The following is an 18,003-nucleotide window of genomic DNA, read 5'->3' as shown; positions in this document are numbered from 1 at the left end:
TTCGGATTCAGAAAATAAATGGGATTCTTTTGATATGTTGCCTCGTAAGAAAGCTGCAGCATTTGACAGTTTGACCAAAAAGTATGACAGAAAGCATAAAATAGTATTGGAAGATCTTTTGTTAGCAGACAAGTTAAACGTAGACGGTGTGATCATTGAACAAGTATTGGGGCTTGGCGACTTTGATGGACACGAAGGTATTGAGTCTGAGTTCGACAAAGATCACTTCTCTATTGTCTAGATTAGTACATTTTACCACTTTTCTTAACAAGTCAATACATTTGTTGTTTGTATGGTTGCTATTTGCTAACGAGTAACGAGTCTAACTGAAACCGAACGAATGATCTGATTGTTTTACTTGGTAGTCCAACAATCTAAGATCAACTCTAGAAAGATTCAAGATCGGCTTGAACTTGACTTGAAATACTCAACATTTACATAATAATAGTGTTTTGAGCCCAAAACCGGACTCATGCCAGTTCAGTTAGAACAAAATAATATGTTAAGAACCGTTTTAACACTTAAACGCGTGAAGTTAGCCTAATTAATGAGTGAACTTTAAAAAGGGAGTCAAAGAAGTAAAAGTCTAAAAACATTTTTTTGTTCTAATTGAATACTTCTATAAACAAAGGCAGAAGCTAGCGACCCACCACAAGCTGGAGGAGAACCAACAAGAGAAAAAAAGAAGACCGGAACTTATAACATGTAAAATTTCATCCCGTTAGACCAAGTCAACAATTTACATTTCGACCTATTGCGGAACCAAAGAAATCCCAGAGTGTAACGTTTGTTAAAAAATGTATTTCAACCAAATGATTTGTAACTCTTATCTTTCATAAATTTAATTTTCATTAGAGCATAGTAGCATACCATTAATTAATTAATTGATTTATTTATAATTAGAAGAGGACAAAAAAATAAAGTTAATCAATCCAACCCAATCCTAACATTATTAATTTTGAAATTTTATGAGCCACACTTGTCACCGTCCTCTAAAATAATGGCATTAAATAAACAAATTATATTAAAAAGAAATCTTTACAATAATGACATTAATTAACAAATTACTATAAAAACAACATAAAATCTTACTCCTAAAAAAGTTTTGACACTTGGGTTACTACATAGCCTAGTAATAATATAGCAATCAAATATCCAAAAATGTTTATATTCTTCTTGTATAGATTAAATGAGTCGTGTTTGAATCGCATGTCGAAGTTGGCATGAACATGCATAACAACATGATTTCATAAATCATATCAGACACGTAAACCCAAGTTTACAAACGTACAACAAAAGTATATATGGATATATAATATTACATTTACATTTAAACTATAAAACCCGATGAAGAAACACTAATCAACCCCGGACAGATTACGGATAATCTGGGGGTTAAATAGATGTTTCCCACGAGGGTTAAGTCCGGCAAAGATGGTTCTTCTGATAACCTGCAAAACAGACACCGTGAGCTCGTCACTGAGAAGGGGGGGGGGTACCTCCTTGTGACCACCCTCCGACGTGAGAATCAGACTAGATTGCTCTTTAAATAAGTATATATTAAGAGAATGACTAGAGCAGATATCAGGTAATATATCAAGATATGAGATATGAGATAAGATGATACAATTCCAAGGTGTTGGAGTATTTATAGCCGAAGGCAGGTTTCCAAGCAGGTACAGCCGGCTGAATAGTGTTCCTGTTCTGCCAACTGTGGGCTACGCACATGCCATGCTTGTGGTTGGTGGATAGGCAGCGGCTGATAGTGACCAGGCCGGCTGTGTACTATTCCTGTTCCACCAACTGCAGGCTATGCACGTCCTCCGACAGGTTGGTGAGTAGGCAGCGGCTAATAGTGACATACAGTACAAGAGCGTGCTGCTCGTCATACTGTTGTCAGTGAGCTGTCGTATCTTTGGTCAGATCTTTTGTCCATACCTCGTCAGGTACAGTACAAAAGATCCTCCAGTATCGTACGGACTGGCTCATTTGGGCGGGAGTTTTCCCGACTTTGTGAGGGAGTATTCCCGGCTTTGCTCATTCCTTCTTCAGGTGACATTACTGAATTATTATGAGAGCTAAGTGCCTTGTGCGTGTAGCCTTGCTGCGTGGGTAGCCTTCCCTGATGGCTAGTATCCGCTACTGCGGGAACAGGCGGAGTACGTCGACCATTGGGAGGCGTTTCCTGCGGGAACAGCTTGCGTACTGCGCGTAAGGACGTCACGTCTCTGAGCATGGTGGGTCCTGCGGATTCAGTTGGTCTCTGCGCAGACGTCCCTTTAAGTTAAGTCTTGCGGGTTCAACCGCGCAGACGTCCGTTAAGGAGTCTTGCGGGTTCAACTGCGCAGACGTCCTTTTTCAAGGTGAGTCTTGCGGGTCCAACTGGGCTTTGCTGGGACCTACCTCTTCACCCGATAAATGATTTCGTTTTATCTTTTAAATTTTGATATAACATGCCAAGTTAGTTTATGTTACTCAACACATTTTCAAGTAGTAAACTATTTAAACGGGTCAACTCACGAGATTGTACGGTCAATCCAAACACAACTTACATATATATAGCTAAACGTCTTTTTAGACCGAACATGTTTTTGGATAAACATGAACTTGTGAGCTTGCATTAAGTTTGTATGACATATTATGTCATGCCACACATTGACAAGTTGTTTGGTGTTTACAAAACACATGAATCACGTGTCATTTTAGGTAGGTGTGAAGAGGGGGAAAATAGCGTGAAATGTAAACAAAATGACTCCGTTATTCACATTGGCTCACCATTTTGCACCAAAAACACATGCCATATTATACGCTCATGGTTCCACTTATCTACCACCCAATTCAACCACGGTCACATTGATTCAAGGACAAAACCATCATTTACCTCAAGAATTTTTCATATTCAAATTATGACGATTATGAGTGTTCGTATTTCATAGTCAAATGTGAAACTCTTGAATCTATGAAAGACAAATAACTATGAAAAAAATACGTAGTTCATTTTAGATGATTCTTCTTCTTATGCTTCTCTCTCTCTCTCTTTTTTTCTTTTGTCTTACAAAATATAAGCTCTACATTCTATAATTTAATACTTTATACATTATTGTATCGTAAATACCAAAAAGTAAAATATTATCATATATCTTTCTAATTTTGTAAAGCAATTATTTCGACTTTTAAATGTGGACCGACTGATGATAGATTTAATTACCGTTCTTGCTATGTAAATGAGTAAACATGTGTTGAATCCAGAAGGGTCGTACCCTGAACGGAAAAATGAAGAACGCAACTAATAATACCAAAACAAACCATGTCAGATCCGAACATATCACACATCCGAATAAGTCAACCACTCATTCTTTTATGAATAAGTCAACAAAAGCCTCTCACTATAAGTCCATAAGAGTAACGTTGTTAACTTTTTAATTAAACAGCTAGAGTTAACCCGTTTCATATGAATAGAATATTCTAAAGCATTTAGTTTTGTCGGTATTTAGTTAGAAACCCCAAATTTAAAACCCTACAATTCCAATTATTATTATTATTATTATTATCTTATTCATTATTCTCTAATTATTCATCAAATTCAATCACAATTCCTTCAATTCATCGTAATTGATCTCCGGTACGTCAATTTCAATTCATCCTCATGTTATTATTAACTTAATTACGGTCTGTTTTTATGTAATCTGTTACTGTAATGAAGTCAATTGTAGTGATTAACTGATTATTGTTGATTTGATGGATTGATTCAATCTAATCGATATCATAAGTGTTTATTCAGATTGTTGTTATGGAATCAGTGTGCACAGTATCCGTTATTAAACTATTTTATTAACCAATCGGTTTTCGGTTTATTCGGTTTGTTTATCGGTTCGGTTCATTTCGGTTAATAACCGAAACCAAAGCTTAAATATTTGCTTAGAAATACATGAAATGGAGGTATAAAAGTTAGAAATGAAGGTATAAATACATGAAATGAAGGTATAAATACATGAAATTGAGGTATGAATACACGAAATGAAGGTATAAATACATAAAAAATTGATAATTACGCCCAAAACCATATCTATTAGCTGGTTTGTTTTATTCGGTTAGTTTGTTGGTTCGGTTAATAATCAAAACCAAAGCTAAAGTTTTTGCTTAGAGATACATGAATTGAGGTTTAAATACATGAAAATAAAGTATAAGTACATGAAATGAAGGTATAAATGCAATACATGAAAAACTGATAATTAGGCCCAAAACCTTATCTATTAACTGGTTCATTTTTAGTTTGTTGGTTCGGTTAATAACCAAAAACAAAGCTAAAGTTTCTGCTTAGAGATACATGAAAATAAAGTATAAATGCATGAAATGGAGGTATAAATACATGAAATGGAGGTATAAAACATGAAATAAGCTTTGGTTAGTGAATTCCACACTTAAAAGTGATCTTTTATATTACAAAATACTTTTTAGAATTTTTTTAGTTAATTGTGTTTTTTTTATCGAGGCCCACGGGTTTTTTTGCACCTTGAGTGCGCCTAACGCATTTGATAACTATAATAGATACATGAAATGGTGGTATATATACATAAACTGGAGGTATAAAAGCTCAAAATATATGAGAATATGAATGGATCGGTTTGGTTAATTTCGGTTAACCGAGGTTACCAAAAAAAAAAAACCCGATAGCTGTTTTTGGTTAATTCGGTTTTCATTTAATTTCGGTTCGGTTATTAGAATGCGTTAGGTAGAAAATTACCAGGTGGATAGTGATTTCGTGTTGATTAATTTGAATTTTGTTTGAGCAAATGAGTTATTAAATATTTCACTCCGATGCCCTTGTTTTTATGCCCGAATTCAGTTTACTGGATATGTTCTCATGTGTGTGTATTTTATAAAACTGCTTGGAAGATTCTGATATTAGTTTCTGGTGATTACAGAATTTTCTTTTGAAAGTATCAGTATCGACTATAATGCATGCACCGTCATTGCTTTCACAATGCTTGCCTGGTTTGGCACCGGACCGTGCAGGCCAAAGCATTACAACTCATTCTGATAGGGAGATGCAACTGCCTTCACCAGCTGTTGAAATTGTACCTTCTAAGGTATTTTCGGTTATCTGAATTAGATAACTTGACGTTTTGGATTAAAGTTTTTATTTTTCTGACACGTGTATTTAAGAACATGCATTCCTATTTGTGCAGATGGAACACCCTTACAAATATGCTGGAGAGAGCATAGATTTGCAAGGAGTAAATATCTTTAAGGTGCGAAATACCCTACACAAAGTTATTTACCAATTGTCAATCACTTTATGTGATTTACTAATATATAAAATAAACCAGAAAATGTATTGTATATTGATTGTATGTATAATAATAGGGTTACACCGGGAATAATATTTACACTTGAATTCCTTCTAGATACGATAAATATATAACTAGTCTAATGATGTCTGTCTAGAATCAAGATATTATACTTTAGCTACTTCTTATCTTACAAGTTCACTTGTAGTTGGATATGGTGTTGTACGTCTAACGTTACAAACAATATGATTTAATGGGGTTTTTTGTTTAACTGCAGGGAAGAGTTAGCGTGTCAGATTTAATAGGATCAGAATTGATTACATCAAAAACTGATGGTAAGTTCAATCTTGCATCAATCTCCAGTCTAAAAGTTGACTTTGCAGCCACATATTGTTGAATTTTGGAACTGAACGGTTGTAATATGTCTTGGTGCAGGGTCGTTTAAATCATGGGATAGCTCATTTGATCTTGTGAATGTTCTTAAGCATGAGATTCGGGATGCACAATTAAGTTTTAGAGGCAAAAGGGTGCTCGAGGTATGCTCTATATATACATTAAACACGTGTGTTTTACTTGCAATATTCTTGTATTTCATGTTTGAGTTGCGTTAATTTTGCATATACTTGATATGAAATAGAAACCTGTAGTTTTCTTATATCATTCTCTGGTCTTTTTTTAATCATGCAGCTTGGTTGTGGTTACGGGCTTCCGGGAATCTTTGCATGCTTGAAGGTACGTTAATGGTGCTTTTATATTTTTTGTGATTTATTATTGTTTTTTAAGTAAAAGAAGGCTTCTGCTATTGCACATCACAGGGAGCTTCAGTGGTACACTTCCAAGATTCAAATGCTGAAAACATAAGAACCACAACCATCCCAAATGTTATGGCAAATTTACAACAGGCCCGTGACAGACAGGCCCGGCAGCCCGAAAGTTCAGTTACTCCGTCAAGACAGTTTATTACTCCTGTGGTTAACTTTTATGCTGGAGAATGGGAAGAACTTGCAATGGTTTTATCTGTAGTAGAAAATGATTTACCGAAAACAAGAAACCTTAGTTTCTCAGAAGAGGATTTCTTGGACGGATGTAGTAGTCAAGATGGTAGTATAATGGGACGAAAAAATTCTTCAAGACGATCGACAAAGCTTTCGGGAAGTAGGGTTTGGGAGAGGGCTAATGAAACGGATCAAGGAGAAGGTGGTTATGATATTATTTTGATGAGTGATGTTCCGTATTCTGCTTCGTCTTTAAAAAAGCTGTATGCTTTAATTAAAAAGGTATGTTTCTTCCTATTGAAATTGGAATTTGCAGTATTTAGTTCATTTATACTGTGTTTTGTTACTATGTAAATTGGATATTATAGTATTTACCTAAGCAGGGTAAGCTAAAAAATAATTAGGATTGGTTTGGCCTTAAATACTTGTCTGACATTTTATAATATATTTTGTGTTAAACATTATTAATGATGATATTTAGTTTCTCGAATAGGGGATTAGTATCACATATATGAAATACCATATTAAAAGGTTTCAGATATGGCCTTTTAATATTCAGAATATTATATTTTACCCTTTTGAGACCACTTGACATTTCATATTTACCCTTTTTATAGTAAAAAGGAAATAACCATTAGCATATAACAATATGTTTCCGTGAATAAAGGTAGAAGAAAACAGCGTTATTATGATAATCTTCTCTTCGCTTGTTCACTGGAACATTGTTACTTATTGGTAACAAATTTTGTTATATGTACTATGGAATGGGTAAATATTATACTTTTAGTGCTCTAAAAAGGTAAATATATTACTATGAAATTTAGAATATATAACGGGACACATTCATTTTAGAACCAATTTTATGTTGAGAATTGCGAGATCCACATTAAGCACTTGTATCTAATGCATTAATGGTTATGTAACCGCCTTCTTTATAACATTTTAAGCAAAAGGTAAAAGTGTATTATGCGGATCTCGCAGTTCTCAACATTCTTCTAGTTCTTATTTGGACGCCTCCCATACACGGGACACACGTGTTATTTTAAACTTTTAGAATGATTTATATAAAATTTCTCTACTAGTTTTTTAAATGATTGTCTCGTCGGAAGGTAAACTTTTATTTATGTTTCATTTTTATAATCTTTTCCTCAGTGTTTGAAGCCTCCTTATGGAGTGTTGTTTGTGTCTGCAAAAAAACATTATGTCGGTTTCAACAGCGCTGCAAGACAACTGAGGAGCCTGGTAGACGAAGAAGGCGTATTTGGAGCACATTTAATCAAAGAAATGACCGACCGAGAAATCTGGAAATTCTTCCTTAAATAAATATACAATCCAAGATTCTCAGAACTTATAAAAAAAGGAAAAGAAAAAGAAACTAATTTGTGAAGTCTTAACCGCTTGATAAAGTCACATACTCACATATACTATGTTCGTGATGCTGCTAACTCCGCTTCCATGTTGTTCAATATCCCCCTCAGATATCATTCTGTATATGTCAAGACCTGGTGATTTTATAATGCCTTTTTTATATTTCCTGCAGTTTTTTTTTGTTTTTTTGTTCAGAATTATGTATTATTTTACAATAATATGAATATTAATATCCGGTTGTTTTGGATGTTATTTTATGTATGTTTTTGATGATTTATATTTGTCTGATGATATCATTAGGTGCATTTTCTGGCACCAGAAACTAGAGGTGGACAACAAAACCGGTTCCTGGAACCGGTTCGGCGGAACCGAACCGGAACCGAACCGGTTCCTACCCGTTTTTCGTAGGAACCGGTTCGGTTCCGTTTCAACCCGACGATCCGGGACCGGTTTGACATGTTTGGAGGTGGACCGGGTAGGAACCGGAACCGAACCGGAACCGGTTCTGGAACCGGTTCGACCGGAACCGGTTCGGAACCGGTTATAGCCGTTGGAGTGGTTCTAGCCGTTGGGAAACGGTTTTATGGCCGTTTTTTGACCGTTGGGGTCAAAAATGGCCGTTTTTTGGCTCCCCAAACACCCCACTACTAGTATAAATAGGTATTTAGTGTAATGGGTTCATCACAACACTCAAAACGCAAACCCGAACGCAAAAAAATACAAAAAAAACGCTATTACAACGTTCTGAGTTCTCTAATCTCTTGTTTTCTCTTCTTCTATATTCATATTTGTTGTTATGGCTGCCTAACAATCATCGGTTGGTCAAGGTTCCACCGCCGGACCAAGTTTCGTTCGTATTGTACCTCATAATCGTAATCAAGAGATTTGGTACAATTGGGATTTGGTTGAATTGAGTGACCATTCATTGAAGGCTCGGTGCAAGTTTTGTGGGATTTATTTAAACCCACTTTCGAATTCAAATTTGAAGAAACACATCGAAAGACCGTATTGCAGGGCGTTGAAACAGAACGTCGAGTCTCAACAAACGCAAATGGATAGTGAAGGCGGAATATTTACATACCAAATTGATCGAGTTCAAGATCGTATGGCGAAGTTTGTGATTCAAGAAGCTTTGCCGTTTAGCCACTTCGACAACCCTCGCTTAACCGCCATGATTCGAGATACGCTTCAACCACAATACACTCACGTAAGTCGTCATACTCTTAAACGTTATTGTTTAAAATTGTGGAAGAAGGCCAAAGAGGTACTAATTGCATATTTTGAAAATATAAATACGGGAATAAACTTAACTACTGATGTTTGGTCGGCTCCACATAGTCTACCCGAATCTTATCTTTGTGTCACCGCTCATTGGGTAGACCCGTCATCGTGGGAAATGATGAAACGCACCATTGCTTTCGAACTCTTTGAGTATCCACATACGGGAGATAATTTGTTTGAAATTTTAGATTATGTTATAAAAACTTATAAACTAGAAAATAAAATATTTTCAATTGCATTTGATAACGCGTCGAATAATACATCGGCGGTTGATAAATTAAAATTAAAATATACGCCGATTTGCAATGGTGTATTTTTTCACTCAAGGTGTGTTGCACATATCATTAATTTAATCGTGCAAGACGGACTTGCTTCGGAAGAGGTTACATCGGTTATAAACGATTTTAGAGTAATGCTACATGAAGTTTTTAAGAAAAGTAAAAAAAGACAAATGGATTATAGAAAATTTTGTAAAGATACGGGAAGAAAAGCTTTGGGAGCTAATTGGGATGTACCTCATCGATGGAATTCCACTTGCATAATGTTTCAAAGTGCTTTGAAACAAAGAGACACTTTACAAATGTTTCATTCTAGTCTTGCCGAGAATGATTTGGCAATCCCCTTTTCAAATGAGAAATGGGAAATTATCAATGACTTATCGACTTTTCTTGAAGTTTTTAAAACATCAACTACGAAACTATCGGGAACGTATTATCCGACAAGTCCCTTGGTTCTTTCGGAGTTATTTTTAATCGTTAACAATCTTAAAGAATTTGAAAATAAAAGTCCAATGTTTTCAAACATCATATTACCAATGAAGTTTAAATTAAAAAAATACTTTCTTGAATTGCCACCGATTTTTACTTGCGCCGCCGCTTTAAACCCAATGTTAAATGTTACGGGGGTTGAATGTGTGATAGACGAAATTTTTTCAGCCTTAGATATGCATGAAGTTGACCCAAACTTTTCAACAGAGGCACAAAATGATTTTAACTTGAATTTTAAATTTATGTATGACTTTTATATAAATAAATATGGGTCAAACATACACATGCCTACGCCGGGGGGGGTCTTCATCAAGTTCAAGTGCTCCTAGAGTACGAGACCCCATGATTAGCCTTATGAACACCGTTCGCAACGTAACGGCTAAAAAACAAAGGGGTAACACCCCTTCAAGCGAACTAGGAAGGTATAGTGCATATGATTTCTCTACCGGTTTATCCGAAGAGGAATATGGCACTTTTGATGTTTTGGCTTGGTGGAAGGTAAAGGAAACCGAGTTTCCGATTCTTGCCACCATGGCCCGTGATTTACTAACCGCCCAAGCTTCTACGGTAGCTTCGGAATCTGCTTTTTCTCTTAGCGGCAGGGTAATATCGGTGAGAAGAACAAGACTGAATTCGGAGTCGGTGGAGATGTGCATTTGCTTGAAGGATCACTTGGACTCAATCGATTGGGTTCAACACGTAACCACTCTGGAAGACGAAACACCACTTGATGTTCGAGTGCACGACGAACAAGAAGGCGTTTCTATAAGTAATTCTGATGAATAAGTCGCCACTCAATAATTACGACGAACAAGAAGGCTTTTATAGAAATAATATGTCACAAAATATAAGTTTAATGTTTTGTTAGTTTGTTTTTGAATATTTTAAAACATGTAACCTTTTTTTTTGAACTTCTTAAAGTAAATAAAATGAATTTTATGTTAATTGTTTTTTTTATTTAACATGTTATACAAATACGAATCGTATAACACCGCTCTTGATTATAATTCAGCATTTGACTTGCGTAAGCCAAAAGACTATAATACATAGCAAACTCAACAAATGTAACACGATACAAAAGTAGCATGAGCCTCTTCAGAAATCAGAACACAAATCATCACCTACACAAGCAGCGGAAACGAAAAACGAAAAAAAAAATAATATTTTACACTGTAACCGGTTGGAACCGGTTACAGTGTAAGAACCGGTTTAGGAACCGGTCAGAACCGGTTCCACCGGTTCCGGGTCCGAGGGTTGGGGAACCGGTTCGGTTCCCTAACCAGTTCGACCATGGAACCGGTTTAAACAGTGATGTTGACTAATGGAACCGGTTCTGAACCGGTTCCGGTTCCTTTGACCAACCCGATTTGATCACCTATACCAGAAACTGTTATTTTTCAAAATACTGTTGTTGAAAAAGTATTTCCAAAACGGTGTCCTTGAAAATTATTTATCAAAGCGGTGTCAGCTTGAATAATATTAACTTTTTCTTAAAAAATAAAGAAAAACATAGGCAGTCGTTCTGGGATATCAAAATTTTAAGATTTCAACAGTTCGATAATATCGTTCTTTAGTCACCCAAACAAGAATGTGATTCTCATTAAATGGCTCTAGTCAGGCTGCGCATTGTGGGTTAATGTCAGCCACCACAGCAACACCATTTGGGCGCCAAACAAGGAGCGCAAAGGCTGTGAGTGAGTGGGTCAATGAGCACGTAAGGGAGAGGAGGAACGTCACGTGGCAACCAATCAGAGCACCCCAGGAAGAGAGGGGGGGGGGGGGGGCTGCAACCGAACATGAGGGGCACACTGATGGATTTAACGACCATAGTGACAAAAATCACAAATTTGAAACTAATTAGTCTAGAACCACATGAACAAAGACCGCTGCTTACTCGTTACTAATTTAAGCAATTGACCAACACAAACTTCCCAAAGATAACCCTATACACATTTCTTGACAAAAGTTTTACACAATACCCATGTCCCAATTCATCATATAAACCAAAAAAAAAAAAAACTAAATCAGAATCCCAAAAAAAAAAAATCTCAAATATCTTATTTCTCAGGTACTTGCAGCTAAACCTAGACCTACATAAAGGAATCAAGGTACCCATACTTATGTCTTTTGTTATACTGCAACAAGCTCGCATAAGTCCGGTCCCACACTCCAATATAGAGCGACTCGTCATCAGGACTAAGCGACACTCCCGAGATTTCTCCAAAGAAATCGATCTCTTGCCTTTTCTCGTAATTTAAGTTGGCGTCATAAACATGCACGAAATCTGCGGGTTCAGCCACCACTAAAAACTGCCCATTTGAAGAAAACCGGAGTGACCGGACTGCCCCCATGTTGCCCTTGAGAACTGAAACCGGGCTTGAAAGGTTCCTTAAATCCCAGACTCGGCAGGTCTTATCTTGATTCCCGGTAGCAAATAGTTGCCCACCTGGATGCCACGCGGATGCAAACGAATAGTCGAGGTGACCTTCAACAGATGCAATTGTCTGCAAACAAGAATATGCAGTTATAAACATATATTCCACAAATATAATAAAATCTAAAAAAATAGGTATAACTAAAAAAACGGGTCGGGTTATTTAGAGAACTAATAATATCTCCACAAATAATAATAATAATAATAAAATACAAATAAATCTGTTTATTTATAAACGGTTTGAATGAGTTGGTACAAGTTATGTTTATCTCTAACGGGTCAAATGAGTAAAAGAGTTTTGTTTGCTGAAACAAAAACAGGTCAAATGTAGTCCAAATTGTTTCATTAGCATGCGGACTACTAAAACTTATTTACTCGAAAGATCAGATCACTGTAATAATATAGCTTCTGTAATCATATTTAATACATTATTTACAAAAAAAAAAAAAAAAACGTTAAAAAGGTCAATTTTGACCCTTGTAATAAAATGTATAGTCTCGTACCTTTCCGTTTGATGAGTCCACAATAAGTCCATTGAGATGATCTCCAACCACAGTTATAAACTTGCGATCTGGGCTTAATGACGAATGCTGCAACCAAAATAAAGTTCAAATTTTAGCACATGAAAATAAAGCACAAAAATGGAACTTTTTCAAGATGAATTAACATACGAACACTTCAGATAGAAATAATATCACAGATAACGAATCTATTGGTCTTATTAGAGGTGAATATTTTTATTCATTTCCTTCAAATGGATAACGGGTCAAACAGGAAAGATAACTAGATAAGAACATTATGTTTCATCCAAAATGTAATTTTAATGCATAAAACTTAAGTCATTTCATTAAAAAAAATTATCAGCTTTTAAATCATATTACGTTATATGCTTCTTATAAAGATTTACACTTTTGGACCTGTTTTGAATTGTGCAAACACTACCCATTTTGACCCAACCCAATATAGAAAAAAATATTTAAATACTGTTCAAACTCGAATCACGAAAAAGGAGAAACAAGAAATCTCGAGACCCCAAAAATGAGAAAAAAAGATGTCGAATTTGTAACAAAACTTATCATCAAATATGTTTTTAACAAAAAAAAGATTCTTGAAATAAATGCTTATTTTGCAAAAAACTTACATTGACAGGCCAAGGAAAGTGAAAGTGATTGATAAGCTGAAATATCTCCATGTCGTATTCTCTCACGCCACCGTCATTGTTTGATGCCATGAAATGCTTTCCGCCACTACAAAGTATAATCAATATGTTAGCATCAGCATCACAACATTAATAGGACAATACGGATTAAGTTGAGATTTCAGAAACCCCTCAATAAAATATTCAAAAAATAAAAAAAAAATTCATAACTCGAAATAGAAATCAAAAACTAAAAAAGTAGAAAAATTAAATTAAAAAGTTTCCTCCGTTTTTCTCGTTCCATAAAAAAAAAAAAACTCAACAAATGTCAACCCGTTTTGACCTGGTTCAATAATTTTCTTATTTTAGCTTGACCCATTCTGACCCATTATATGCATTTTATTACAACCCATGGGTCACATTTGCCACCCCTACGGATTATGCATTATCTCCAACAAGATGGGAAGATTTAGAAAAGATAACTAAAATAGGACAAACGGAATGAAAGACGCCAAAAGGGTACTTTTAACGCATAAAGTTCCTATAAAACATTTTATTCAAAACTTGGATTTTATCAAGTGGCCCAAATGAACCAAGGCCGCCAAAAGCTGATTTTTAATGCATAAAGCTTCCTAAATCAATTTTGCTTAAAAAAAATAGATTTTTATCAAAACAATACAAATTTGTAACCTTCCGACATAACAGCTGTTTATAACAAGTTCAAAATATCAGAACAATAAATGTTTCAAGTCAAATAGCTAAAAAGGAAACACCAAAGACGTACTTTTAATTCATTAAGCCTCCTAAATCATTTCATTCAAAGAACTAAAATTTACTGGAAAAATAAAAAAATTATAACAATATTAACTAATTACCTCAAGCTATCATAAATCTCAACAGCATTTGTAATAGCATTGTCATCATGAGTTCTTGTACAGAAACTTACTCCATGTTTATCCAAACGCTGCATCATTTAATAAACACATCAAACATCAGACGGCATGTTACATAGCAATAAAGTTCACAAAAAAAATATATTTTGTTTTACTGCAAAATACCTTGCAAGCCAGCTCTCCTTGAAATCCACCAGCAACTAAAAAGTCATCCTTTACCGCTAGAGTACTAATCTGCGTATGAGTAAAACCTTCCAGCAAACTCCCGGCATGTTTCTACATGACCAAAAACAACCCATAAAAAATTAGAAAAATTATATCCCAATGTAATACAACAAAAACAAGAATGATCAAAATGCCCTTGTCGAAAGAAATCACCTCCGTAGGTGCTACATGGCCGGAAAAGTTAAGGATCTCAGTCATGTTGTGCGATAACGACAACCAATGCATGATTGAGTAGTTGGACATCAGATATACGTCATGCTTGGAAGTCGCCCACACAAGATTCCTTAGCTGCAAAATCATATGAATCATTTCAATATCAATATTGATAAAGCTGACAATATACAGGGGTCTGATCAAGCTTGTAAGATTGGTACGTAAAACCTTTTCTTTTTTTTTTCAAAAGGACACAACAAATGAAAATTTGGTATGCCAAATATGATAACAAGAATTATTTATTCCAAATAAGACTAAATAAAAACACTTGGAAGGTTTTAGGCATTAAAAGAAGCATCTTTTTTGGTAACGGGTCAAGCTGGCAAATTTTTATGTGTTGTTTTGACCCAGAATTTTGTCCAAAAAACCTAATAAATGAATAACTAGTTTTCCATATATGCTTACGCGAATTTCTATATTCACACAACTTCAAAGGCTTTATGCATCAATAGAACACTTTGGGTGGCCTTCAACTAATGTGATAAAATATAGCCCGAACCAACAATCCCATATGTCGAATTGGATAAGAAAAAAACATGACTTACAAATAAAAATAATATAAACATATACCTGAAAGTGAAGGATTGTAGGCTTGACCAATCTGGTATTGTGGAAAAACTCGTAGTAGTTTCCGCCCTTCTGCTTTTGTTTACATTTCTACACACGCCAACCATCATAATTGTAAAAGTGGATTACTAAATATGATTTAACAATAATCAAGAGGGTCAGAATGCTTGAAACGCACGCATCTATACACACACACACACACACACACAAGAGTAACATAAAGTTATACCTTATCAACAGCATCACCTGATAACGGGATGTTTTCATAGTTTCTGTACTGTTCCAGCCTCGTTTGTCTGTAACTTTCTCTTGTTATATTCAATCTGTCCCACGGAATCCCTTGAATGTCTCTGCCTCTCCTTGCTTGAGCACAAGATGTATCCGTCACCTTCAAATCAATAATAAAAAATTAAAAATTAAAAATTAATATATTTATTATTTTTTACAAGTTGTGTACACTTTTGTCCTATGATTACAAAATATTGTTTATATTATAGAACAAGTGATTTAAGAGATTGAAAGTATACAAATACACTTTGAGCTACATTCAACCCATTCAATCGTAAAATACACCCCAAACCGACCGTTTTATAAATAAATGGTTGGATATTGTAATCTTTAATTAGAAAGAAAAATCAATGAGATAAAACTAACCATATCATGATCATAAACAACTTGATCACCACCGCCTCCTTCTACGTCATCCATCACAAAATCCAAAACATCTATCTCGTCTACTACGTAATCGACTTCTTCAACTTCGTTATTATGCATCCTGTAATCCCTGCATTAAGCACCAATAATCCGTAAGTAAAATCTTGAACTTTCACCTTCCCCGTAATCCACTCTTCCAAAATTAATCAACAAAAATACCAAATCTACAATTCATCTAAAACACACCGTAACTCGATACACATACTCTAGAGGTCAAAACATCAAAACTCGCAACAGAAAGCTTAAAACAAAACAAGCATCAAATTAACAAAAAATGTTGGAAGATATCAAACAAGTAGCACTCATTATAATCATAAGGTACCCAAAATTAAAACAAAATAAAAGGCTACACAATTAATAACCTTAAAAATCAAATTTTATAACGTGAGAATAAAAAATTAAATAGCAAGTACATTTCTATAGCAAAAACATAAGAACAAAAACTTAAACACAATAATCCTTAAGTAAATTCTTGAACTTTCACCTCCCCAGTAATAATCTAACTACACGGTAGACTGATAAAAAGAATCACTTGCAACAGAAAGCTTAAAACAAACCACAAGCATACAAATTTCCTCACTTTACTTACCAACTAATGGATCATAGGGTAAAAAGAAACAATAGTCAAAAATACCCAAAATTAAAGCAAAATTAAAACCTAAACAATTATTAATAAGAATCTTATAAAATTCAAAACTTTTTAACATGTATAAATTCAAAAATAATCATCAACCACATTAATCCATCACAAAAAACATTAAACTAAAAAGTAAAATAAAAAAAAACCCTAATCAAGAAATTGAATAATTCCAATCCATTGTTTGAAATCAAAATCAAAGCCTACACAATTATTATTAATCATAAAAATCAAAACTTTTTAATATGGGCATTCAAAAATAATCCTCTAATCACATTAATCCACCACAAAAAACATCAAAATTCAAAAAAAAATAAAAGAAAAAAAAACCCTAATCAAGAAATTGGTGAACAATTCCAACACATTATTTGAAATCAAAATTAAAGCAAAATCAAAGTCTACACAACTATTAATAATCATAAAAATCAAAGCTTTTTGATGTGGCTATTCAAAAATCATCACAAAAACATAAAAAAAAAAAAAAAAAACCCTAATCAAGAAATTGGTGAACAATTCAAACCCATTATTTGAAATCAAAATCAAAGCAAAATCAAAGCCTACACAATTATTAATAATAATAATAAAAATCAAAGCTTTTTGATCTGGCTATTCAAAAATCATCACAAAAACTTATAAAAACAAAAAAAAAACCCTAATCAAGAAATTGGTGAACAATTCCAACACATTATTTGAAATCAAAATTAAAGCAAAATCAAAGCCTACACAATTATTAATAATCATAAAAATCAAACCTTTTTAAAGTGGCTATTCAAAAATCATCAAAAAAACATCAAAATAAAAAAAAAGTAAAAAAAAACCCTAATCAAAAAATTGCTAAATAATCCCAACACATTATTTGAAATCAAAATTAAAGAAAAATCAAAGCCAAAACAACTATTAAAAGTCATAAAAATCAAAGCTTTTTGTTGTGGCTATTCAAAAATAATTACAAAAACATAAAAAAAAAAAAAAAAAAAAGAAAGAAAAAAACCCTAATCAAGAAATTGGTGAACAATTCCAACCCATTATTAAAAATCAAAATAAGGGTTTGTGAGATGAAACCATACATGCTTAATTAACAAGATGAGGATCCAAAAAGATTGATAATTTAGAATCTTGAATCAGCAGAAAGAGGCTATGAATGATTGAATCATATCATAGCATGATCTGATAATTAAAATTGTGGGTTTAGATTTGATTGTATGATAGATGGATCTTTGGATGAATTGATGAATTGAGGGTTTGATTTGTATGTGTTTTGATGATCCAAAGATGGGCTTTTTGGGATCTGAAAGAAAGAAATAAAGAAGATGATGATTTAACGTGGCGGTGTCATTTTATGTGACACTATATTTGTTATTTTCTTGTAATCTTATTATTATTATTATTATTATTATTATTATTATTATTGTTGTTGTTGTTGTTGTTATTATTATTTAGTGGTGAATATATTTATAGGGTAAAGTGGACAAAAATGAGA

General features: G+C 34.1%; 2 protein-coding genes across 2 annotated transcripts; one reads left to right on the top strand and one right to left on the bottom strand.

The window, feature by feature from the left end:
- Positions 1-4,714: 4,714 nt before the first annotated feature.
- On the top strand, positions 4,715-7,694 carry LOC143585995 (uncharacterized). Its single transcript, XM_077067647.1, has 7 exons — positions 4,715-5,090; positions 5,190-5,252; positions 5,569-5,626; positions 5,727-5,827; positions 5,979-6,023; positions 6,107-6,568; positions 7,439-7,694. Exons 1-7 carry the CDS (start codon positions 4,959-4,961, stop codon positions 7,607-7,609), a joined length of 1,032 nt encoding a protein of 343 aa, XP_076923762.1. The 5' UTR covers positions 4,715-4,958; the 3' UTR covers positions 7,610-7,694.
- A 3,945-nt stretch (positions 7,695-11,639) lies between these two features.
- Positions 11,640-17,677, bottom strand: LOC143585994 (putative WD repeat-containing protein C2A9.03). The gene is made up of 10 exons (XM_077067646.1): positions 17,591-17,677; positions 15,821-15,956; positions 15,402-15,563; positions 15,176-15,262; positions 14,546-14,680; positions 14,333-14,443; positions 14,150-14,238; positions 13,278-13,383; positions 12,640-12,726; positions 11,640-12,206 (listed from the first exon to the last, which is right to left on the bottom strand). Coding segments are annotated over exons 1-10 (1,329 nt in total). The 5' UTR covers positions 17,593-17,677; the 3' UTR covers positions 11,640-11,792.
- Between the last annotated feature and the right edge of the window lie 326 nt (positions 17,678-18,003).

Source organism: Bidens hawaiensis, unplaced genomic scaffold, assembly GCF_021521415.1.
Source record: "Bidens hawaiensis isolate Kalapana, Puna unplaced genomic scaffold, B.hawaiensis_p1.1 tig00034269_1, whole genome shotgun sequence".
NCBI lineage: Eukaryota > Viridiplantae > Streptophyta > Magnoliopsida > Asterales > Asteraceae > Bidens > Bidens hawaiensis.
This window is presented reverse-complemented; position numbering and strand designations above follow the sequence as displayed.

Excerpts from the sequence above, each read along its gene's own strand:
- LOC143585995 (XM_077067647.1), top strand. The coding sequence starts at position 4,959 with ATGCATGCACCGTCATTGCTTTCACAATGCTTGCCTGGTTTGGCACCG. Across the intron at positions 5,091-5,189 it reads TTGAAATTGTACCTTCTAAG|ATGGAACACCCTTACAAATA; the intron begins GTATTTTCGGTT and ends CTATTTGTGCAG. Across the intron at positions 5,627-5,726 it reads GATTACATCAAAAACTGATG|GGTCGTTTAAATCATGGGAT; the intron begins GTAAGTTCAATC and ends GTCTTGGTGCAG.
- LOC143585994 (XM_077067646.1), bottom strand. Across the intron at positions 15,263-15,401 it reads CAGGTGATGCTGTTGATAAG|AAATGTAAACAAAAGCAGAA; the intron begins GTATAACTTTAT and ends TGGCGTGTGTAG. Across the intron at positions 13,384-14,149 it reads GAGATTTATGATAGCTTGAG|TGGCGGAAAGCATTTCATGG; the intron begins GTAATTAGTTAA and ends TATACTTTGTAG.